We start from the raw sequence: 25,736 nt of genomic DNA, 5'->3' as shown, positions 1-25,736 counted from the left end.
AGAGCCCAGGTGCATTGAGACATGAATCAGTGTTACCGTCCCGAGAGCCCAGGTGCATTGAGACATGAATCAGTGTTACTGTCCAGAGAGCCCAGGTGCATGTACACATAGGTCAGTGTTACCGTCCCGAGAGCCAAGGTGCATGTAAACATGGGTCAGTGTTACCGTCCCGAGAGCCCAGGTGCATTGAGACATGGATCAGTGTTACCGTCCCGAGAGCCCAGGTGCATTGAGACATGTATCAGTGTTACTGTCCAGAGAGCCCAGGTGCATGTACACATAGGTCAGTGTTACCGTCCCGAGAGCCAAGGTGCATGTAAACATGGGTCAGTGTTACCGTCCCAAGAGCCCAGGTGCATTGAGACATGGATCAGTGTTACCGTCCCGGGAGCCCAGGTGCATTGAGACATGAATCAGTGTTACCGTCCCGAGAGCCCAGGTGCATTGAGACATGGAGCAGTGTTACTGTCCGGAGAGCCGAGGTGCATTGAGACATGGAGCAGTGTTACTGTCCTGAGAGCCCAGGTGCATGTACACATAGGTCAGTGTTACCGTCCCGAGAGCCAAGGTGCATGTAAACATGGGTCAGTGTTACCGTCCCGAGAGCCCAGGTGCATTGAGACATGGATCAGTGTTACCGTCCCGAGAGCCCAGGTGCATTGAACCATGGATCAGTGTTACCGTCCCGAGAGCCCAGGTGCATTGAGACATGGAGCAGTGTTACTGTCCCGAGAGCCGAGGTGCATTGAGACATGGATCAGTGTTACCGTCCCGAGAGCCCAGGTGCATTGAGACATGGATCAGTGTTACTGTTTAGAGACACCCGGCACAGTGAGACATGGGTCAGTGTTACTGTCCAGAGAGCCCAGGTGCATGTAAACATGGATCAGTGTTACCGTCCCGAGAGCCCAGGTGCATTGAAACATGGATCAGTGTTATCGTCCCGAGATCCCAGGTGCATTGAGACATGGATCAGTGTTACCGTCCCGAGTGCTCAGGTGCATTGATACATGGATCAGTGTTACCGTCCCGAAAGCCCAGGTGCATTGAGGCATGGATCAGTGTTACTGTCCTGAGAGCCCAGGTGTATGTACACATAGGTCAGTGTTACCGTCCCAAAAGCCCAGGTGCATTGAGATATGGAGCAGTGTTACTGTCCCGAGAGCCCAGGTGCATTGAGACATCGATCAGTGTTACTGTCCTGAGAGCCCAGGTGCATTGAGACATCGATCAGTGTTACTGTCCTGAGAGCCCAGGTGTATGTACACATAGGTCAGTGTTACCGTCCCGAGAGCCCAGGTGCATTGAGACATGGATCAGTGTTACCGTCCAGAGAGCCCAGGTGCATTGAGACATGGATCAGTGTTACCGTCCCGAGAGCCCAGGTGCATTGAGACATGGATCAGTGTTACCGTCCCGAGAGCCGAGGTGCATTGAGACATCGATCAGTGTTACTGTCCAGAGAGCCCAGGTGTATGTACACATAGGTCAGTGTTACCGTCCCGAGAGCCCAGGTGCATTGAGACATGGATCAGTGTTACTGTCCTGAGAGCCAAGGTGCATGTAAACATGTATCAGTGGTACTGTTCCGAGAGCCCAGGTGCATTGAGACATGGATCAGTGTTACCGTCCCGAGAGCCCAGGTGCATGTGAACATGGGTCAGTGTTACTGTCCCGAGATCCAAGGTGCATGTAAACATGGATCAGTGTTACCGTCCCGAGAGCCCAGGTGCATTGAGACATGGATCAGTGTTACCGTCCCGAGAGCCCAGGTGCATTGAGACATGGATCAGTGTTACTGTTTAGAGACACCCGGCACAGTCAGACATGGGTCAGTATCACTGTTTAGAGACACCCGGCACAGTGAGATATGGGTCAGTGTCACTGTTTTGAGACACCCGGCACAGTCAGACATGGGTCAGTATCACTGTTTAGAGACACCCGGCACAGTGACACATGGGTCAGTATCCCTGTTTAGAGACACCCGGCACAGTGAGATATGAGTCAGTATCACTGTTTAGAGACACCCGGCACAAGGACACATGGGTAAGTATCCCTGTTTAGAGACACCCGGCACAGTGAGACATGGGTAAGTATCACTGTTTAGAGACACCCGGCACAGTGAGACATGGGTCAGTATCACTGTTTAGAGCGGCCAAGCACAGTGAGACATGGGTAAGTATCACTGTTTAGAGACATCCGGCACAGTGACACATGGGTAAGTATCACTGTTTAGAGACACCCGGCACAGTGAGACATGGGTCAGTATCACTGTTTAGAGCGGCCAAGCACAGTGAGACATGGGTCAGTATCCCTGTTTAGAGACATCCGGCACAGTGACACATGGGTCAGTATCAGTGTTTAGAGACACCCGGCACAGTGAGACATGTTTCAGTATCACTGTTTAGAGCGGCCAAGCCCAGTGAGCCATGGGTTAATACCACTGTTTAGAGCGACGGCATCACTGTCAGATGGTAAAGAGAAGGCATTGTTTAATTCATTACCATCATTATTACGTACTGTGCTGATGATGTCTGACAAGTCAGAACACACGAGTTGTGTATTCTTTATATCTTAGCTTTGGACAGTTAGAATAATATATTGCTCACATTGTTTTTATACTGGGTGATTTGTTTCGCTGTTTTAGAAGTGATTGGGCTTTATTGTGTCACTTATCTGAAAACAATATTATATTTTTTCCTGATTTCCATCTTTCAACTTTTGGCAAAAGTTATACTCAACCAAATCACTCTTCATGCGCACCAGCTTTCACTAAAGAGTTTGTTTTGTCATGGTAGTATATATATTCGGTTTCGAATGAAAGAACCAGGCTATTTTGGGTCTTCGGGAACCGCATAATTGAAAAATTGATCCAAAAACAATAATCAGATGTGGTCCTTTGAATGAGCCTAGACTTAGTTTGTTTCAACAATTAAATACTAGTATATTGGACTTATATATGATAACACTAAGTGACATTGGTAGGGATTACTATTGTTACAGCATATACCATTTCAATAATTTTCTTTAAAACTTCTTTTATCTAAAGTATCTAATTGTGTCAATATGTTTCATAAGTGCGCCGAAATTCTATCTCCTCTGTCTGTTTAATGTGCTCAGCAAACATTCGTCGTCCCCTCTAATAACAACCCCCCTCAGGGCACGTCCCTTAACCTCCAGCGATATCTATAAATGTCAGTCAGCAGACTCAGATTCAGTTTATTCTCAAAGAAACCACTAACTTACATAGACATACAATATATCTGGACAAATTTCTCATATCTTTCAGCCTTTGGGGTGATACAGTTCTACAGATTTTAAAATTATTTGGCCACAAGTATATTTTTGGATATACAGAATTCTTTGATGGAGTAGAGCTTCGCATCTGACAAGATAGTGAAACTCATCTCCTACTGAAAATGAATAACAGAGTTGACAAAGTCTTTTTTCTCCTGGTATATTCTGCCATCGACCAGTCTCAACGGGCAAGTCATAAACTGGGTTTTGCTTATAGTGTTTATAGTACATACCCTGTCGACTCGACTCCATACTTTCCCTCCATTTTTGTATAAACTGACCCTTAAGTATCTGTTCGACCGTTGAGACCAGCCCCTTCGTAGAGCATATGTATGGTGTATGAAATATTTCACTCAGTCCAACATCATTTAGTATCTTTTGAACACACAATCCATGGGAAATTAGCTTTGTATTCGGCTGGCTTTGAGAGAATGTAGCGGTACAAAAAATGTGATATTTTACTTATGCCATTTTGGCCAATAAGTTATCATAATTTAAACAGTTTCATATACAGTTTTCCATACACCATATAATTTGGCGTTAATTTTCTTAAACCGGCTTTAAGTTTCAATAATTTTAAGTTTATTTTTTTTCTATTACTTCTAACTTTTCAAAACCCCATACATCTGAACAATACAAAAGGATTGGAGCAACCATAATATCAAGAGCAACTTGGAGACAATCGAGTGGTAGGTTTACATTTCTAGCTCCTTTAAATAAGCAGTACATCGCAGTACAGAGCTTTTATTCCAATAACAAATCTTCTGTTTCTATGGAATTATATATATTTTTGGAATGTATGGTATGTTTGATATAACTGCGTTTAGTTTCCATTTTAAACAATAAGTTTGAAACACATCTAGTGAGTTGTGTAGAGCTTGTCAAGTTTCGCTAAAAAGTACAGTGCCATCTGCATGTAAGAATACTATCAAATGTATCCAAACCTGGGTCTCGTTCTCCGTTACAATTAAGCAGTCCATATTAATTCATTCGCATTCGTACCGATTAAACAGGATTCCAGGTCATTAAGCAAGATTCAAAACATAAGGGCTGACAGATTTTCCTCATGTCGAACACCTGATCCACACGGAAAATACTCAGATAATGAATTATTTGATTTTACCAATGATTTTATTTCTATATACATATTTTTACCAAATAAAAGATTTTTCCCTTTGTGCCTGTTTTTAACATTTTGTCCAAAGGCCAGTTCCCCAGACAGTGTCAAATGCTTTTGTGAAGTCTATAAAGGCACAGAAGAGTTTTTCTTTTGAGTTTTTAATATCTGTGATAACACATGAATTACAAATACATTATCTGTCGTTGAAAAGTTCTTTCTAAAGCCAGCTTGCGCTGATGTTAAAAGATCGTTTTCTTCTAAAAAGAGTTTTAATCGGTCATTTAGAATACTTGTCAACAATTTACCGAAGCAATTCAGCAATGTTATCGGTCTATATGAAATAAGTTCAGACGGATCAACTCTCTGTTTTAATTGGTTTTATTATTTCTGTTAACCATGATTCAGGTATAATACCAGATTAAAGAATTCAGTATATAAAGGGGCTAATAAATCGACACTGTCAATGATATAGTCATATTCTACATTGTCTATACAAGCTGCTTTGTTCCGTTTCAGTTTCTTGCTGCCTTTAAAATTTCGTCGGTACTGATATCAGTCAAAATACGGCAGTCACTTACATTCCCGTCTAAAATATGATCTTTAAAATCATCTTCGTCTTGTTAGGGTTCTGGTTTATTTTTTGAAAGATTCAAAGAAGCTAGCAATGTCCGGTATATTTTTCTTTTCTGTAGTATGTTTTTTATTTATTATTTTCCAAAATTCTTTGGCGATTGTTTGATATTTTTGCAAAAAGCTTCGGTCAGTTGGTTATTATAATTTCGAAACTACTTGTCCATGCATTGTTTATAAGCCTTCGAATGCTGTCGGCAGACACTTTTATTTCTTCCTGTATTATTCTTCTTAAAACGAAGTTTGGCTTTGTAAAACATTTTTATTGCCTTTTTGCATTCATTTCCGAACTATTGTTTATCAGTTTTACTACGGTACATAGCTTCACCACTTCAGCTTCTTACACCAAATGCCGCACGTGCAGCGTCTGTTAGCGCTGTCTCCAAGATTGTTTGGTCGAACTGGGTGAGTTTATTTATTTGTTCAACATCTATATTTGGGCGGAATAAGTCAGTTTTGTTGTTGTCGTAACGTTTTGGTTTATTCATATCCTGGTGTATGTTGTACGGTTTAGGGGGGTCCACGTTTTTCTAAGTTAGGTTTTGTCACAGCTTGCGTGAATGTGAGTGGACAACGTATATCCGAGAATAGTTGGGAGAACTCCTTATATCAAATGTGTAGGCACACGGGGGAAGCAATGACATGATCAATTACAGTTTTGTCCTTACATGTTGTTTTTCCAATTAGTTTATCTGTACCTTGTCGTCCATTTCCTAAAAATAAATTCCGAATTTTACAAATACCAATCAGTTTATTACCGAAGTTATTTGTCTTGGTTCTGTCCCGTGTGCCCCTAACTCTCGGCAAAGTCAAGTCCTTGGATACCTTCTCCTTTACATTACCATTCTACTCCTCTAAATATAAAAACGTACTGGGGTTTTCTCCTAGATCTACAGTTTTTAACATTAACAGTTAAGGAGGAGGTATCTCGTTCTATACAGCACACATAGTGCTGAGGACGGTAAAAGTCCAACAAGGCACTGGAACGAATAACACAGCTGAAACAAAAGTTTAGTACCACTTCTTTGTTTTCATATGTTCCTTAATGATGTCCCCTGGACATTCTTGGATAGGGCGTTCTTCCCGAAAGCGAAATGTCGGTGGTTCGATCCCCGCCTGTCAAACCAAACTACGTGAAAGGATGGAGCTCCTTACATCCCTGCCTGGCGCTTGCCACAGGTCACATTATAAGTGCAATATTCTCGAAAGCGCCATTAAACCCCATTTCTCAATCACATTATAAGTGCAATATTCTCGAAAGCGCCATTAAACCCCATTGCTCAATCACATTATAAGGGCAATATTTTAGAAAGCGCCATTAAACTCCATTTCTCAATCACATTATAAGTGCAATATTCTCGAAAGCGACATTAAACTCCATTTCTCAATCACATTATAATTGCAATATTCTCGAAAGCGCCATTAAACTCCATTTCTCAATCACATTATAAGTGCAATATTCTCGAAAGCGCCATTAAACTCCATTTCTCAATCACATTGTAAGTGCAATATTCTCGAAAGCGCCATAAAACCCCATTTCTCAATCACCATATTATTCTTCAACAAAAGATTGAATATGTACACTTTAATACATCGTCACTAAAACAAAAAATCTGTCCTTTGACATGACCACAATATTCATACATTTATACAAACCTCAAGGACTTGAAGTCCTGATATATTAAACTGAAATTTAATGTTGTGAGCGATCTTTGACGTGATATGACACTCAATGCGTGCAGGTTAATCCAGAGTTAATGCTTTACTCATCACTGCCAGTGGCCATCCTGTCACTCCCGTGGTTTTGATCACTCCGAACTATCAGGTATCAGCCACCATACCTTTGAAATTTCGAAAATCACAAAAAATTGCAGTCTCTTTGATTTCATTATATTTTTAGGAGTGGTTTCAAACAAGGACAGGTGTCGTTTCGGTGACCTCGACTCGGTCAACTGGCTGTAGTTTAATGAACACTGTCTTTTCAACACTTAATGCCACTGATTTCTTTACGTCATTACTATACCCATTGGCATTTGGTCGATGTATGCAAAGTGAGTTGTTAATCCGGACATTTGTTAATCAGGGCTTAATTTCGTTCGGATTAACGAGAATCCTTTTTCCAGAATGAGGCACGGAGGGCAAGGTGGAGTAAGTAGTGTTTTACGCCGGTGAGTTGTATTGTCTGCTACATCACGACAACATAGACCAGAAAGACATCAACGCCAAGAGAGTAAACTGTATTAACTGTATGTGTAATAGAAGATAAACACTTTTTGAAAATACCGCAAGTAAACAGTTAACATTCATTCGAGCTCTAGAAGCCACTTGAAACTCAATAGGCCTTGTTTCCTAAATGAAGTCGCCTAGCAACGTGAAACATTGAATGACGTGAATACAATGCTTGTAAACTGAAAGAAATATCAAATGCCGACACCATATGTTCGTGATGACTGACGAAAGTCTTAGGACGGTGGGGTAGCCTAGTGATTAAAGCATTCGCTCGTCACGCCGAATGCCCGAGTTCGAATCCCCATATCGGTAAAATGTGTGAAGCCCATTTCTGGTGTCCCCACGCCGTTATATTGCTGGAATATTGCCAAAAAACGGCGTAAAACCATACTCGCTCATTATCGTGTGTTAGCAGTGCATGTTTGTCAGTTATATACTAACGCATTACACATTTGCTACAACACATTGAGAGGTTTGTCGCTTCTTTCTGTGTGGCGGTATGCATACTGTGCCATCGCAATGAAAGGGAATCAAGAACAAAAAAAACACATCACACGTGGCATAAACAGGCAGCAAACAGTGCGCATATTCACATTGACATTCAGTGAGGTAGTTGGGTTTAACGTTGTTATGAACACTGTCACTGAACTACGTTATATGACCGCATGTCACCTCTGCAGAGGGGACGCGTGAAGATCAGGGGTAGAATAGGTCTTCAGCAACCCATGCTTGCCATAAAAAGCGACTATACTTGTCGTAAGAGGCGACTAACGGGATTGGGTGGTCAGGCTCGCTGACATGGTTATTGCATGTCATCGTATCCCAATTGCGTGGATCGATGCTCATGATGTCATTCACTGGATTGTCTGGTCCAGACTCGATTATTTACAGACCGCGGTCATATAGCTAGAATATTGCTGAGTGCGGCGTTAAACAGCAAACACCACAACCCAACCCTCAGCAGAGTGAAGTCTGCGGGGTAGGGAAAGTAGTGGGATGGGGACAGTAGCGGATGGGGGTAGTGGTGCGGTGGGGATAGCAGTTGGGCGTCGAAAGTGGTGGGTTTGGATAGTGGTGCATTTGGGTGGGGGTAGAACTTGGGAGGGACAGTAGTGGCGATGGGCAGTGGAGGGTTGGGGATAGTGGCAGGTTGGAGCGGGCGGGGATGAGCATACGGTCTTAAATTATTGAATGTGATTAAACTGCAACAGATAGTTAGCCTTAACGTCTCACTCAAACAACATAGAGAACCATGACTGTATACTAGTTTACCCCGCCATGCTTTTTACCTTTCCTGATTTATTTTTCAGAATACATGTATGTTGGGACCACCTCTGTGGTCCAGTGGATAGGGCGTTTTCCGGGAGAGCGAAATATTAGTGGTTCGACCCCCGGCCGCGTCATACCAAAAGACGTTAAAAGATGATATTTTTTCTTACCCAGGCTGGCTCTCGGTATTTAAGGAATGAACTCGGCTTGGCGTCAGTTACCTGTGTCTGACGTGTGGGGTATTCATGTTATAACTGCGGCATGGTTTTTGCAAAGGCTAGCCCGGACTAATGCATGCACGCACGTGTACTTTATATAGGCAATAAACTATTCACCACAACATCAAAAGTCTCACAGGCAAATGTTTGAATTATTAGGTGTGGACCTTGACACACAAATGCTCGGTTTCAAATTAAGTTAAGGTGTATCGATATAATTGAGTGAGTGAGTTCGGTCTGACGCCGCTTTTAGCAATATTCAAGCAATCAACACCAGGGACACCTGAAATGGGCTTCACACATTGTACCCATGTCGGGAATCGAACCCGGGTCTTCGGCGTGACGAGCGAAAGCTTTAACCACAAGGCTACCCGACCGCCCCGCATCAATACAAAGATAACATAAAGACAACATTACAAGGGAAACACACGTTTGTAAATACAGGTTGGAAAAATCCAAAATGTTTACCAACTTGTGTTTTCACGCGACAAATATTTGTTGTTGTTATTTTAGTTCCTCTTCACTTCTCCCAACTGTCGACGCCATTTTGCAGCAGACGTAAGAGTAAAACGTGGTATCTACGCAGTATCTGAGTTATAAGATTGCCCTGCAGGCGAAATGGGTATGGATAACTATCCTGAGAGGTATACATTCACTACAACCTTTTTCACCAGATTTCTACTTCCAAATTTTCGATTCGAAGATCATGCCAGTGCTTCTGTATGGTGCCGAGGTCGGGGGGGTTGAAAATGTTAAAAAATTGGAAACTGTGCAGTTATATGCTTGCAAACGGCTTTGGGGTTTAAAATTATCTGCATCAAATAATGCTGTATTGGGCGAGTGTGGCAGATACCCTATCCGTGTATATGCTTTGACCAGATGTGTGAAATATTGGTTGAACATACTAAACAAGAACATTTCGTTTAACAAGAAAATGCTACAATATGTTGTGCCTGTATGCTGAACATGGTCGCGTGAATTGTCTATGTAAACTTGGGTTCGGAGATGTATGGATGTTTCAAATGTATGGAAACCGAAAGCTTTTTCTTAATATGTTTCAACAACGTTTAAAAGAGAATTTTCAGCAGATCTGATATAGCGAACTTCTTGCAAGTTCAAAAATGTCATATTATGCTTGTTTTCAAACTTGTGTTAAATGTGAACCTTATCTGTATTTCTTAAATTCGCAAAATATGAAAACAGCCCTCACGAGATTCAGACTGAGTTGCCATGCTTTGGAAATTGAGAATGGACGTCATTATAAAATTCCAAGAAATTTAAGAAAATGCAAACTTTTTAAATTAGACTGTGTTGAAACCGAGTACAAATTCCTGCTTATTTGTCCAACGTATGTCAACTTATGGCAACTATATCTCAAAGCAAAGTTCTATTGTCATCCTAACGTTCATAAATTTAATATGCTTCTTTCATCACCAGATACATATATTATTACACATCTAGCAAAATATCTATATTATGCAAATGAAGTAAGAAATGCGCAACCGAATGTTTAAAACCTGTCTGTACTCAGTTATGTTCACAAAGGCCTGTGGCCTATATGTATTGGAAATACCATGATTGATGATTGATATGAGTGTAAGCGAGAAAATATCAATATAGAATAGACCCGTGAAGATCCGGGTTAGAATAGGTCTTCAGGAACCTATGCTTGTCGTGAGAGGCGTCTAACGGGACTTTGTTGATGCATGTTATCGTGTAGTTACAGATAGTCCAGTGATTGATATTACCAAAACCCTAGGCAAGTCTAGACCACACTAAATCAAATTTAGTTTCCTTAAAATAGCAGATGAAGAATGTTGTTTAAAAAACAAAAACAAAATGAATACAATTATTTTAAAGAAATGTTTTCAGGGATCAACGTATGTTTTGTGAAGTCACCTAAATGTTCATCACGTTACTGTCCGCGGCCTTACCAGTCCTGAGCAAGCATATGTGTGGGATGGGGGTAGAACTTGCGCCTCTCCCCCGCAACAAATGACCTCTGCCTGACGGCAGCCTGTGGTTGGAGTGAAGTGTTATTTACGTAAAGGAGGTATGTATCACCATTCATTTTGTGATAGAACAGAAACAGAGACTATAAACAAATGAAGAAAAACATTTTCGAAAAGAATATATACTGAACCGCAAAAGAAACGTCACCATGGATAGATATATTAGAAACCTTATTTGTCCAAACACAGTGAACATACTTTGAGACATATAAAAAAGATGAAACTTGGCAAAAGTAATCATCAAGGTTGAAATTAATGTGTCAAATGTTGTGAAAGTGAAACTCGGGGTGGATTTTAATTGGGCAAGAAATGGGGGAACGCATGTGCATTTCAATTTGCAAGGAACTCACGTGCATCGGGTTACCATGGCCGTGACTCCTATGGTCAACTGTATCAATAGCTGTCTGCAGTACACCCACTCCCACACTCAACTGTATCTTGTCTGTAGTACACCGACTCCCACACTCAACTGTATCTTGTCTGTAGTACACCGACTCCCACACTCAACTGTATCTTGTCTGTAGTACACCGACTCCCACACTCAACTGTATCCTGTCTGTAGTACACCCACTCCCACACTCAACTGTATCTTGTCTGTAGTACACCGACTCCCACACTCAACTGTATCTTGTCTGTAGTACACCGACTCCCACACTCAACTGTATCTTGTCTGTAGTACAACCACTTCCACACTCAACTGTATCCTGTCTGTAGTACACCCACTCCCACACTCAACTGTATCTTGTCTGTAGTACACCCACTCCCACAGTCAACTGTATCAATAGCTGTCTGCAGTACACCCACTCCCACACTCAACTGTATCCTGTCTGTAGTACACCCACTCCCACACTCAACTGTATCTTGTCTGTAGTACACCCACTCCCACACTCAACTGTATCCTGTCTGTAGTACACCGACTCCCACACTCAACTGTATCTTGTCTGTAGTACACCCACTCCCACACTCAACTGTATCTTGTCTGTAGTACACCGACTCCCACAGTCAACTGTATCAATAGCTGTCTGCAGTACACCCACTCCCACACTCAACTGTATCCTGTCTGCAGTACACTCACTCCCACAGTCAACTGTATCCTGTCTGTAGTACACCGACTCCTATGGTCAACTGTATCAATAGCTTTCTGTAGTACACCGACTCCCACAGTCAACTGTATCTTGTCTGAAGTACACCGACTCCTATGGTCAACTGTATCAATAGCTTTCTGTAGTACACCGACTCCCACAGTCAACTGTATCAATAGCTGTCTGTAGTACACCGACTCCCACAGTCAACTGTATCAATGGCTGTCTGAAGTACACCGACTCCCACAGTCAGCTGCATCAATAGCTGTCTGTAGTACACCGACTCCCACAGTCAACTGTATCAATAGCTGTCTGTAGTACACATAAACTGCCAGCAAAGAAAGTGCACGCCCATGTTTGTTGGTGGCTAAAAATGAAACAAAATGGTTATTCGATTGTGATGTACTTGAAACGGTATCATAGTTGTGTTTTGGAGTTCGCAGTGTTTTTACCGTAGTATTTTTTTTATAACGTTTTTAATTTTTTGGTCCAATTCAATTTTTTCAAGTGTATAAATTGTGACCAAGCTGTTGGCAGGATAGTACGTGGATGCGTGAGCTGGCTGCTAAAATAAGCATGTCTCTTTCAACTGTCCCTCCAGCAGTGATCAGTTACCCGGTGGATGATATAAAAATGGAATAATTATAACAAACCTTTTGGTCTAAAAGGCAGTTTGGGTTGAATACCTGGCATGACATCTACGAAGAATTGTAAATGTTAATGTTATTGCAAAACAACTTAAAACTAAATGGCATTCACAGAGGGCCATCATGTGTAATCGGAAAACATCCGGTGTTTGAATTCAAGTTTTATAGTTCAATACAAACATTTCTCTATCAAATTATCTTTCTGTTCCAATACCTGGGGGTGCATCTGGAAACTATGACGGATAACGAAAATAGAATTAGTGTTGAGTTACCTAATCATTTCCTTAAAAAAAAATCTTGTGCATCATCAGCTGTTTTACTGATAATCAAGCCTAAGCTACATGTAGTTCATGTGCAAATCATCACTTTTGCTTTTAAATTCAAAAGTCATCAGAATTAACTGCCGTCTACATGGTCACACCCTTTTGTAGGATAATTAAGTATAGCTCCTGTTCGGAATAAAGACAACAAAACTGTTTCATAATCATAAGAAATGTCTTCTAAAAGCAGAGTTCATTGCACGATTCCGACTATATTATACTGAACAGTCTTAATGAAACATCCTTAATCAGTACGGAATGATTTAAAGAATTCCGGATAAAAGAATCTATTGTAACGAGTATTGTCCTTTGTTTGTTTGTTTTTGTTTAACGCCACACTCAGCAATATCAAAACTTTATAACGGCGGTCTGTAAATAATTGAGTCAGACAATACAGTAATTGACATCATGAACATCGATCAACGCAAGTCATCGAGTCTGATTACCCGGCTCTCACGACAATCATGGGACGCTGAAGACCAATTCTAACCCGGATCTTCTCATTCTTATTGAAATCAGATCTTAGTTCACGCTGGACCCCGCCATGACATTGCTGGAATAGTGACAAAAGCGGCGTTAAACTATACTCATTCACTCTTAGTTCACGCTTATTAGTTCACGGAATCCTATTGTGGGTCACGTCGGAACGACCTTTTGCGAATTTTGACCAACCATTGAAATGACTAACAAGAATTAGTATTATTCTTTTCGAGGCTGCATGATTGGAAAACACAATCATTAACTGGCAAGCGACGCTCTGATTGGCTGGATGAAAGGTTCTGACATGACGTGTAATTGGAAGTCTTCAGCGGTGAATGAATGATTTTATTCCTTAAAGGGGCAGCTGAAACAAAATATAAGCGGAATACTAAATCTCTTGTAGCATGAACACCTGCCTTCCCGACTATGTTGTACGCTGAGTCAATGCAACAGTTGAACGTGAATCATAGCGGCCCTTTAAAGCAGATGGGAGACACAATGCGAGCGACATGTACGGCTACTGAGAAAGAACGTACACACCTAGGTCACCTGCAGAGCTGATGAGGGTAAAACAGGGAGTGTCCGGGTGTTAGGTAACTTGGATGATGGGTTAGCAGGAGGGAGAGGAGAGACCTCAGCATCGACGTATCACGTTAATGTATCGCTCTGTTGGATGCAGGCCGTTCCTCGCATTGTTGGCGATGGGTGTGCTGCCACTAGTTTATTTACTCTACTCTAGTTTTAATAGGTGCGTTTTGAATTATGAATTATGAATTTATAGCACCACGAAAATCTGTACATGAGTTGGTTGGTTTATTATTTTACGCCGCACCGAACAATATTCCAGCTATATGACGGCGGTCTGTAAATATTCAAGTCTGGACCAGACAATCCAGTGATTAATATCATGAGCATCGATCCATGCAATTGGGATCGATGACATGTTTCAACCAAGTCATCGAGCCTGACCACCCGATCCTGTTAATCGCCTCTTACGACAAACATAGTCGCCCTTTACGGCTAGCATGGGTTGCTGAAGACTATTCTACCCCGGATTTTCATTTGTACAAGAGACACAGAGTAGATATGGTGTTGATAGTGACAGTCTGGAACATGTTAACCGGTGAGCGATAGCGTGAGCATCCATCCATCTCATCTATCTATCTGCCTTAATGGATCATCATCAACGAGCTCCGTGTGGAACACTTCTCTTCTCTAGTCACTAAATCACTGCAAAAAAAAACATTGTCATCGCCTCATTCACATTTTAGTCACATCTTGCGAGAAACATACTTCAGGGTATATGATACATTGTCCCTCTTCTGTACACGTGGTGTATTGTATAATGATTTCGCACGTATGCCATTATCTCTAATTTGTACTTTTGAGATATACCCTTAGCTCCCATGCGGTCTAAATGTTTCCGGGAACACAGATGTCCCGTCGTCTCGTGCGCCGCAATTTCGCTGTGCAGACTTGCGTCCCTGGTCACGCCAGAAACCTATAATTGTGGGTTCGGATACCGGTCCGTCCCGATTATGTTTCTAGCTATGTCAGTACCATACCCGTGCTCGTGGGTTTCACCAAAGAGTTTAACGTCTATGACCTGCATTACTTCAGACTTTCCTCCCACATCAAGTTGACACGCTGTGGTTTAAATGGAATTCTTTAAAAGCGGCTTTAAACCCAACTCACTTTCTCACTCGTTCTAACTATTTGCTTTCCTATGATGTTCTACGCATACCTTTACGATCATTAACCCCCTGACTGCCAAGACAATCATGGAATGATTCACATTTGACATTACAAATCCAAGTTTCATTGCACTTAATAATACTCTCTTGTAAGGAAAGTATACTACTTGTTAGAATACGTTAACGTCGTTTTCATTATTATTCCTGCTATATTACGGCCTATATAAATAAGCAATGGTTGAAAGCATGATCCACTATCCACATCCTCGGGTCAGACATTGTATTCACCCAATCCTCAATCCTCAAGACGATCATGGGAACTGGAACCGTTTATACATCGTTATCATGAATACCTTGCAATAAGCATTCAGACAATGCATCCTGTTCTCGTCCTCTACCATGTAAACAGCTTCCTAGCGTGTGTTTGCTCCCCGTTCAGACTCTGTGCTTTTTCTCTCATATTACTACCTAACATTAGCCGACTCCACCAGTTCCGCGTTTCTTTACATTCCCCAAGCTGTGGTTACCTTTAATGACGGTAAACTAAAACACACGAATGTGTTGATAGAGTAATGGCCCCCTGGCTGTGTTTAATGCTCCGAATGCCGGAGCCTTATAAATCTACTTTAATAGCATCAATCCACGCCCAGTTGGCGGGGATTTGGGAAGCAGGATACAAGGTGATATTATATCCTTCAGACGGAATCCGATGGTCCTAACCCAACCCTATATAAATGTAATTGAAGCTAGGACATTTAGTACGTCAGAGAACAGATTTGCTTCAGTCATGCCTGTGATGGTCATGGTGACCGGCAAGGTCCGTTATCGTGAAAACGTTTCGAATGTTGTTTTTGAGTAGTTCTTCGGGTATTTCCTGAAACTATATATTCTTATAGTATATCGAATATATCACACATAGATAACATTTAATATAAATCATACCATTTATTACATATTATTATCATAATGTCAGTATATACTATATACCCCGTTGACCGGATTGAAAAAAACATAAATGCAGCAAAGAGGGTTTGGATGATCCTGGCACGGTCAGGCTGGTTAAGCTCATCATCAGCTCAGGACCTTGCCCCTTCTACACGCAGCCCAGAAAGTGAATGGGACTTCTCACAGAATGCGCTGCCTTGTCAAACCCACCCAGAACTATTTTGAGAATCTGAAGACTCCCTAACACTGCAGCCTTCTGCATTACCCAGATTGTCAGAAGGGCTGTAATCCTGGCTGCAAATCTAGGTCCCCTTCCAATGTCAGTCAACAGATTGGAAGGTACCAAACCTAAGGCACCGATGTCGAGAACAAAGGGGTGTCGGACTTGGTACTTGGGATGCAAAAGTGACATTTCTGAATTTTGTCAATCCCATTAGTGTCAAAAGGGACAGAAAATTCAATAATATAAATTATTTCATTGGATTTATCAAAAAGGACAAGATCAGGTTTGTTGGCTTGGATACGTCTGAGGGTGTATATAGGGGCATATTCCAAATAATTTTGTATTGACTATTTTCAATGACGCCCTCTACATATTCTGGGTCGTGCCATGGATGGACCTCTGTGTCAAAACCACAAGTATGGCGAATACGTAATATAGGATAGAGCCACTCCATCATTTCACTTGAGATGTTGTTTCTGTGCCAAAGCTGGGTATCCACTGACAATGTTTTGGATAATAATAATAATAATAATAATAATAATAATAATAATAATAATTACTATTATTATTATTATTATTATTATTATTATTATTATTATCATCATTATTAATGTTGTTGTTGTTGTTTTGATGTTGCTGTTATTTTTGTTATTATTATTAAGATTATTATTATTGTGTAATTCGTAGTTTCCACACATTAAGTATATCGGAATTCGTTGAACTTCCTAAATAGTGAAATGCATATATTATTTAGGAAGTCAAAAATCTAGAATGAAAAATTGGGAGGATTTCCCCAGGAACCATCTGCGCATTTAAGATTACCCACACCGTCATCCTTGCGTAAGCATTTCCTGTTATCAAAGAAAGGAGAACCAGATGTTGCTTGTTAGTATACATACACCGCGTTACTGGTCAGACAGGATCTTGTCATTATTTCACTTGCTGTGGTAATATATCAAGCGGCATTTATAGCTATTATATTAATAATACAGCACCGGAATTGCATTTTATGCAATATATGTTCTGTTCAGGATGGACCAAGGGACATAGTACGAATCTGGGATTCGAACCCATGATCAGCGCATCCTGGCACGCCCAAGGGACAAAAATGGCCAAGAAAGGAATATACGGCGGGTCTGGAAGCCAGGTTAATTTCGTGCATGTTTGAAAATATAACAACTCCGTTCAAAAATAAATGTTTGTATCAAATAGATAAATTTCGCGAAAACGAAAACATTATTTGTCTTGGTTGAACCCTCCAACCCTATACGCACAATACTTATTACATTCAGGATGTGTGAAGAACAGGATTTCCAAGCTATGATTCACGGCAGCGTTTCTAAACTAATTTCTCTACCTTCGAAAACAAAGTAAGATGTTTGACAGCATCACAATTGATTCTATACACATTAACTCACTTTATCTAAAGGTAACGTGTAACTATATAGCCTTATAAAAAATCGATAACAAAATAGCGTGTAAATGAATATTGTTGGATTTTAATCTGTGTAAAGTCGTGAAGTTTTAGGATTAAAAATGAACGAAAGAAATCACCAGATTTCCTTCAAACCAAGCCAAACACATACAGTTCTGACTGTATCACGATTTTAGCACACCGCAATGACTTTATTCCACAGAACACTCTATTACGCAAGATATTTTTTTAAATATGTAATTAATGATAACGTATAAACACGCAACGGGAAAACGTTTTCCCACAACAGGTGTTGTCGGTACACACATTACTAATCTCACAGCCATGGCAATCAGTGACATTTTGTCAATTTTAAACGTGCTAATCGTTTATGTCTGATAGCCATTATCATTAACAAGCTGTTGGCATTTGACAAATGTAATGTGTTTATCGCCTGTAATACATTCTTGAGCTAATGATCAAAGCGACAAAATGTCCTTTAGAATTAATTTTATTCTTATTATGATACATACTTTTATTATCCGAATGCTTCGAGCTGAAACAGATAATAGCATCAATACGGACCATATGGTGAATAAAGATTTGTTGAGACAGCACCGTTGTTGACATGATACCTATGCAAAAAAAAGTCATGTAATTGACGTAATGTATGACGTCATGGCAGATGGTGTCACATGGACACTACTCTTGAATCGGTTTTCAAAGCGCCTTCACTACATATTAGTACAAAGTACAAATAGAAGAGTGAAGAGATTATTCAATACAGAGACTATTCTACAACTGGTTATGAGTCAGAAATAAAGTAATCATGACACACATAATAATAATAAACATTTCCTTCTGGTATTGAAAAGCAGAATTATCGGTTAATGACGTTAACTATCCTGTTCCCTGCACTTCATACATCGCACATACCACGCATTGTATTAATTACTCGACACGATAACAAAAGACACAAACATTATCAATATTCAATTATATAACTGTGATCTATATTTCCATGTGTAGTCATGTGGTAAAGTATTTCCTCTTATACCATAGATTCCCTTGTTTGGTCAGATGAACATCGGGAGGGGGGCAGGATTCGCTCACATTTCGGAAATTTCACTATTTGCTAATGTTTGTTGTTTTACGCCGCACTCAGCGATATTCCAGCTGTATGACGGCGGTCTGTAAATAATCGAGTCCAGAATGAGCATCGATCTACGCAATTGGGATACGATAACATGCTTTAACCAAGTCAGCGAGACTGACCACCCAATCCAGTTAGCTTGTCTATTTGCTAATGACTGGAATACACAAATACACATGCTCTTGATATTGTCGGACTCGTGCAATGGACTCTGCTATTAGTATATATTTTTTATGATTATTGGAAAGGTTTTGTCGCTTTTATTAATTATTATGATTATGAAAAGAGTAATGTGGCTATCATTTACAATATATACCATGCCTGTGACAATGGATGTTCATTTAGGTCATCTGATGGTGAATAAATATGAAACAGAAGCGACACCAACTTATACCGACATTATCAATAGGGGTCATTGGCAAATGAGGATTGAGTATAGGTTGCATTACTGCAGAACCTTCCTTCCTTTTTCTCAGCTAGTATGTTACAAAGTTATCAAAAATATCCCACAAGACGTAGCAGTACATTGTCTTATCGCCATCATATAACTCCGGCAACGGGGCTCTGATTCCGTACTCAAATTCAGATAAGGGAAGAAAAACAGGGTCGACATACAGCAGCGATGTTTCTCAAAATATACTTCACGAGAAAACCCCATACAAAACACATTACCAAAAAAATGCCCAGATCATATTCACAGGGTGAAGGTCCACAGGCGTATGCGACCAAGATTCTAAGAACGCAAAGTTTCTCCACACACCACAGGGGGGAGAGGAGATCATCAGTTTTCCGCATCCCATTCCATCTAAAATTAGCCATCAGACACAGCTCGGCTCTGAGCCCGTCTCAACCTTCAGTCAGTTCAGTAGCAGACAGCGCATTGCTGCAGAGTGGTAGGAATTGCACCAACCCCAAAGTCGTATTATGTGATATCACGGCCACGTGACCAGCTAATCCGGATATATCAGTGACATATATACTCCTATGGATTGAGGAGGCCAAGAGAGCAACGTGTGTAAACCTCTTAGAGAAGTCGGATATATGTGTGTGGAAATCCTCGGGAGCGATTTATCTACAAACAGTTTGCTGTTAATGATATTTGCAGATATTTAGCCAAGTATCAACAATCTCTAAACGGATAACAAATGTCTTGATGGCACACTATTGTTAATGTTCATTCTTGGATAGTCCATTCAGAGACGTACGCGAGGAACACGTTGTACGTATAAACTGGAATATTGCCAGGGCAACGTTTACATGGTGACAGAGGATTAATCTGTTAGCAAGCCAGACGAAGCACAGCACCTGTTGAAAAAAGTTCTTGACCCGCAAAGTTCGTGGAGTGAGTGAGTGCTTCGCGGTGTGGCTGTTGTGTTGAGCGGAGACGACTGGAATTAGCAAGGTCTGTATTGAAGCTGGTATCAATTGTGGCATTTGATTTAAATTTGGACCTTATCACTGTTATCAAGAGAATGTTGTTCATTATGTGTGTGATTTAATACAACGCTCATATTTTGCTTATATATTTTATTTCTACGGCTAGTGAATTAGTTTTGAGCGTTGATTAAATATAGCCTTGATGACAAAAGCTATGACAATAAGGCTTAATTATGTTCACGATATCAGTTATAGAATATAATAGGTAATGAAAATGAATATTGATTCATATACAAGTAATGAAGATAGTATGGATGATCAGGGTATTCGTAACAATTGTAGCGACATTTCAATGTAGATTCCAACACCGTGACCGTTGTGAATTGTAACTAATGAGGACACTGATCGCCCATACTACCACGTCATCAGCACCCATCTACTAAATGCTACTCAAGATCTCATATACAAATACATCTGTATAAGATAGCACTTGGTCTTAGAACATTTTATAAAGGCTTATTCACGTACCCAATATCACGGCATGTATTGTAACATTGCATTAACATCGCAAGTGGCAGAGGACACTCTGGTTTCCCAATCAAAGTGTATCATGCAGAATCTATGTTGCGCAAGCAGATGCGGATTATCGACGACCAATACCTCATACCTGTTCCTATGGTTTCAGGTGCCCCTTTTGTACGGACGCAGCGGGCCAACAGCTGTCTTTCATACCACACACAGCTTAGTATTATCCAAATCATTTAATACCCATTGAGCACCTTTGATGGGGAACACTGATTTGGATGAACTGTCCTTGGACGTCGTATCAACGCTATTCTGATTTATACATTGATTTGGATACGTCAAAGTGAGAGCAGTTTCTTCAGAAATGGAATCCGCAGCGTTTGTGATGGTGCCAAACACGACGGAGACGAATAATGGCACAGAATCGCCGCGTATTGATAGCGACATATCCATGACTCAGCAGATTATGTTGGTAGTTCTTTTCATCGCCGTGTTGGTGTTTATTTTAGGTGGCAATTTGTTGACAATCATGGCCGTAGTACGGACACCAGCATTGCGAACAGTACCCAATATGTACGTAGTCTCTTTAGCCGTGGCGGACTTTTTAACCGGTGCCATCATCCCATATTACGCTATTTCCTTCTTTCCCTCTCTTCAAGAAAAACTGAACGCAAACAAGTACATGTGTCTCAGTCGGTATGCATTGTTTCATCTGTTCGTGGCGGAGTCAATTGCTTGCATGGTCGTCATTGCTTTTGATCGTTTCCTGTTCATCAAATACCCCCTCCATTACAGGAGCATAACGTCTCACAGGAAGGCTGGAATAGTTATAGCGGGTACTTGGGTAGCGTCCATTCTAGTTGGAATGGTACCCCTTTGGGAATATCATTGGAACAATGACTGTACTTCTTTCGAGGTCTTGACAAGAGTGTTTCGACTGTACGGGCTTATCCCTGGCTTCTTTCTCTGTTTGCTTCTCACTGCGCTCTTCTATGGGTACATCGTCAAGAAGGCACTGGCCCACCAAAGAGAAGCGTTGGCTCGACGAGCGTCACAACTGTCAGGTTCCTCCAATCCTGTCGTCTCCAGTGCAAACGACTGGAAATCTGTGAAAGTGTTTTTGTTGGTTTTCGGTGTATTTGTAGCGTGTTGGTTCCCCAATTTCACGCTCGTGTTTGTAGGATACTTCGCGGATGTTCCCAAGACTCTTGTATTTTTTACCGTGATTTTAGGTTTCCTTAACTCCGGGATGAATTGCATCATCTACGCCTGGCAGAATCATCACTTTAACAACGCATTCAAAACAATACTGTGTGGGAGAAGAAGAAGGACCTCTACATCCTCTGATGGCCCCACGCAGGTTGTTAGGATTTCCTGAGACGTCGTAACGGAGACATCCCTGATGTCCAATATTTAAGTAAATATTGAAAATTATATATATATAGTAATTAAATAAGTGGAGTAACACAGTCTTTATTGGCTAGCGCGTTCAACTCGTACCACGTATGAGTCTCATCAGGCCATAACTGAATAACGGACATGAAGTTGAGATATTGCTATATGATATAACCCGCCCTTGAAACACAGCATGTCACTCGAAACGCGGCATGGCATTATAAAGCATGTCAGTATATACAGATGTATCAAATTTCTCGCATTTGAGGTCCCCGAACTTGACCCCTCATAGAACGTGAGTATTCCTTAAGTATTTTGAACGACGTCGACGTTAGAAATTTGTTCATGTCGTCTACGGATTCATCATTTCTAAAATTACATCCTGCATGAACATTTACAATTATACACATGCTGGCAATGGTTGCATATATTATATTCACAAGTTTACCTATCATATGAAAAATTGTTCTAAGAGGACACCAGGAATAGCGTTGCTGAATAGCCAATCAGCAGCCTAATGCTCTTAAACAAAGAAGTGTTCATGTTACTACCATTGGCGATAGAAAAGGTTGCAAACTTACTTGAAGTGACTATAAACATACCCGAGGGAGTTCAGAGAGTATACGCGAAGATGGGTTGCCAAGCATTAGGCTGCGGGACAAATACTGATCGCTTTGTGTGAAAGACTAATCCTAGCATGCTGTTCTTATGGATTGCTAAACGCTCAAGACAAAACGCCACTGGTTGTATATAACATTTGTTCTATCTCATATATACTAATGGCATTTTAACAAACCCATTTAGTTGTATAGAGGGTAATGAGGTGGATCCAATCGACTTGCGAAACCATTTCATTTCAAGAGTTAAAAACGGGCATAGTGCGTTTCTTTTGTGTGTAAGCTGTCCAAGCAGTATGTAAATAACGGATATCACCATAGTCGTATCCTGTCTGATGTAGTTAGAGTATATTCCTGGTTCTCAACTAGTTATTAAGAGTGTTTTACATACGTGCACAAATTATGGAAGCATTTTACAATGTACCAGTTTTCCACGTTGTCGTTTTCTTCTCTTGTTATAATATATCACATGTGGATATTTTGAACAGAAGATGACACGACCCTGGAGAAAAACGGAAGAAACAGTGATGCAAAAGTCCCTTAGTGTGTCGATTCTATCACGTGATCCAGACCTAGTGTGTCGAGTCTATCACGTGATCCAGACCTTGTGTGTAGATTCTATCACGTGATCCAGACCTAGTGTGTCGATTCTATCACGTGATCCAGACCTAGTGTGTCGATTCTATCACGTGATCCAGACCTTGTGTGTAGATTCTATCACGTGATCCAGACCTAGTGTGTCGATTCTATCACGTGATCCAGACCTAGTGTGTCGATTCTATCACGTGATCCAGACCTTGTGTGTAGATTCTATCACGTGATCCAGACCTAGTGTGTCGATTCTATCACGTGATCCAGACCTAGTGTGTCGATTCTATCACGTGATCCAGACCTAGTGTGTATTGACGAGGCTCGGTGTCCCCAAACTGTGGTTTCGAATGTCTTCCATTTCACGCTTTTAAAGACAATGAAAGAGTTTCGTCTCATGTTAAGTTCGCTTTGTTAAAAATATGTATAGCGTTTTTTCTCATTATTCCGGATGTAACGAAGTCGATATAGGGAACAGTCGAATGGGCCCAACCAATTCTAATCCTCCAGAAGTGACACTGAAGTGAATAACGAACTTCGGATTCAAAGAAATATTCTTGAGCAGCCTATCGTTTGTTTGCGAGAGTTTGTGTGCATGATAAAAGAAAGACCGCCTTTTAGGGATCATGCATCACATGTACAATTGATTCAGGGATATCAATGTGAGGGAATCACAAGCATGTTGTGACGAGATGAACAAGGTGGTTTCAGTTCACAGGGAATCAAATCGAACGTCACAGGAACGTTTTCTTGAAAAAAGAGTTTGTTGGCACAAAAAAGAAACGTTTCAGAGATGGATAAATAATTTGATCACGTGGACCAAAGATTCGGTTTTCATTGGAGAAATGTTCAAGGACGACAAAATTTGCAACGCCAATATCATCGACATTCATGTTTGTTCAGAAACTGCTAATGACAGGAATGGGACGTGTGTGTCATCAGTACAACACTGCAATCAACCAGACATAGCTGGCATGACCTGATTTACTCTCGAAACACATGTGGCAGTACCAATAGTTATTGCAGTACTGAATGCAACTTTAGGATGATGCCTCCAGCCTCACCATGTGAACATATTTCTGTTAGTCATTACCATGACATCAGACAAATACCAAAGTTGATATGATTGCCCAGTATAATTAGTGCTATTAATACGATGACTATGTGTTGGTTAATACGTGTTATTTATGCCAGACACACAGTCTATTGTCCTTAATCAAGTTGTAATTCCCTTCTTATATTACTAATCCGACATATTCAGTTCTCATACATGTTTGTCTGACTTGGTCGAGCTTGAGATCCAATTGTACTGTGTAATAATGTCTTTCAAATACACTCAGTGCTGTATTCACATTTTAATAATAACTGATCATGACTATCTATTATCTCTGTTAAGTGTTACTTTAATCTTGAAATATATATGGATTATTGGTTATCCAATATTGATGTTTCGTTAGCATTAGTAGAAATCAGTACATCTACGTGTTGATTTGAAACATTTAAACTAACTTTGTATCAAACTCTACATATGATGTCACCACACTACGTTTTATATTTACATGGATTATTATTATCATTATTATTATTATTATTATTATTATTATTACTATTATTTACAGATTAAAATAAATTAATGCAGCAAAAGGGTTTGGGTTATATCTTGGTACAGTCAGGCTGGTTAGGCTCATCATCAGCTCAGGGCCTTGCCCCCTCTACATGCAGCCAAGACAGCGAATGGGACTTCTCCCAGAAAGCGCTGCTTAGTCGAACCCACCCAGAACTTCTCGGAGAATGGGAAGACTCCCTAACACTGCAGCCTTCTGCATTACCCAGATTGTCAGAAGGGCTGTAATCCTGGCTGCAAATCTAAGTACCCTCCCAATGTCAGTCAACAGATTGGAAGGTACCAAACCTAAGGCACCGATCTCGAGAACAAATGGGAGTCGGACAACTTGGTACTTGGGATGCAAGAGTGACATTTCTGAACTTTGTCAATCACATTAGTGTAAAAAGGGACAGAAAATTCAATAATATAAATTATTTCATTGGATTTATCAAAAAGGACAAGATCAGGTTTGTTGACTTGGATACGTCTGAGGCAGTATACGGGCCTATTCCCCCCAAATTTGTATTGACTATTTTCCATGACGCCCTCTACATATTCTGTGTCGCACCATTGACGAACCTCAAAACCACAAGCATGATTATGACGGTAATATCGAGCCACGCCATCATGTAAATGTAAGCAATTGAGAGGGTGATTGGATTTATTGTCAGACATGATTCTTCGTGTAAGGTTGTCCTTACGCCCTGAATTTCTTGTTTTGTCCAATCAACAACACCATTATTAGTATTCGTATTATGAGTCGTCCGACTCCCCATTGTTTTCGGTGCCCTAGGTTTGGTACCTCCCAATCTGTTGACTGACATTTGGAGAGGTACCCGGGTTTGCTACCAGGATTACAGCCCTTTTGACAATCTGGGCAACGCAGAAGGCTGCA

At 40.7% G+C, this 25,736-nt stretch overlaps 2 protein-coding genes across 2 annotated transcripts in view; one reads left to right on the top strand and one right to left on the bottom strand.

The window, feature by feature from the left end:
- The window catches only part of LOC139469247 (WSCD family member CG9164-like), a 98,407-nt gene extending 87,206 nt beyond the window's left edge, over positions 1-11,201 (bottom strand). The window contains exon 1 of the mRNA XM_071251384.1: positions 11,126-11,201. Coding sequence (XP_071107485.1) covers positions 11,126-11,142 — 17 coding nt within the window. The 5' untranslated portion in view covers positions 11,143-11,201. The remainder of the gene's footprint in view (positions 1-11,125) is intronic.
- An 8,408-nt stretch (positions 11,202-19,609) lies between these two features.
- LOC139469243 (adenosine receptor A3-like) lies at positions 19,610-23,353 on the top strand. Its single transcript, XM_071251381.1, has 3 exons — positions 19,610-20,135; positions 20,796-22,052; positions 23,136-23,353. Exon 2 carries the CDS (start codon positions 21,000-21,002, stop codon positions 22,011-22,013), a length of 1,014 nt encoding a protein of 337 aa, XP_071107482.1. The 5' UTR covers positions 19,610-20,135; positions 20,796-20,999; the 3' UTR covers positions 22,014-22,052; positions 23,136-23,353.
- The last annotated feature ends 2,383 nt before the right edge of the window (positions 23,354-25,736 follow it).

This window comes from Haliotis cracherodii, unplaced genomic scaffold (genome assembly GCF_022045235.1).
Source record: "Haliotis cracherodii isolate W230 unplaced genomic scaffold, xgHalCrac1.p SCAF_2, whole genome shotgun sequence".
In the NCBI taxonomy this organism is placed as follows: domain Eukaryota; kingdom Metazoa; phylum Mollusca; class Gastropoda; order Lepetellida; family Haliotidae; genus Haliotis; species Haliotis cracherodii.
The sequence above is the reverse complement of the archived record's forward strand: the minus strand, read 5'-3'. Positions and strand labels throughout refer to the sequence as shown.

Excerpts from the sequence above, each read along its gene's own strand:
- LOC139469243 (XM_071251381.1), top strand. The coding sequence starts at position 21,000 with ATGGAATCCGCAGCGTTTGTGATGGTGCCAAACACGACGGAGACGAAT.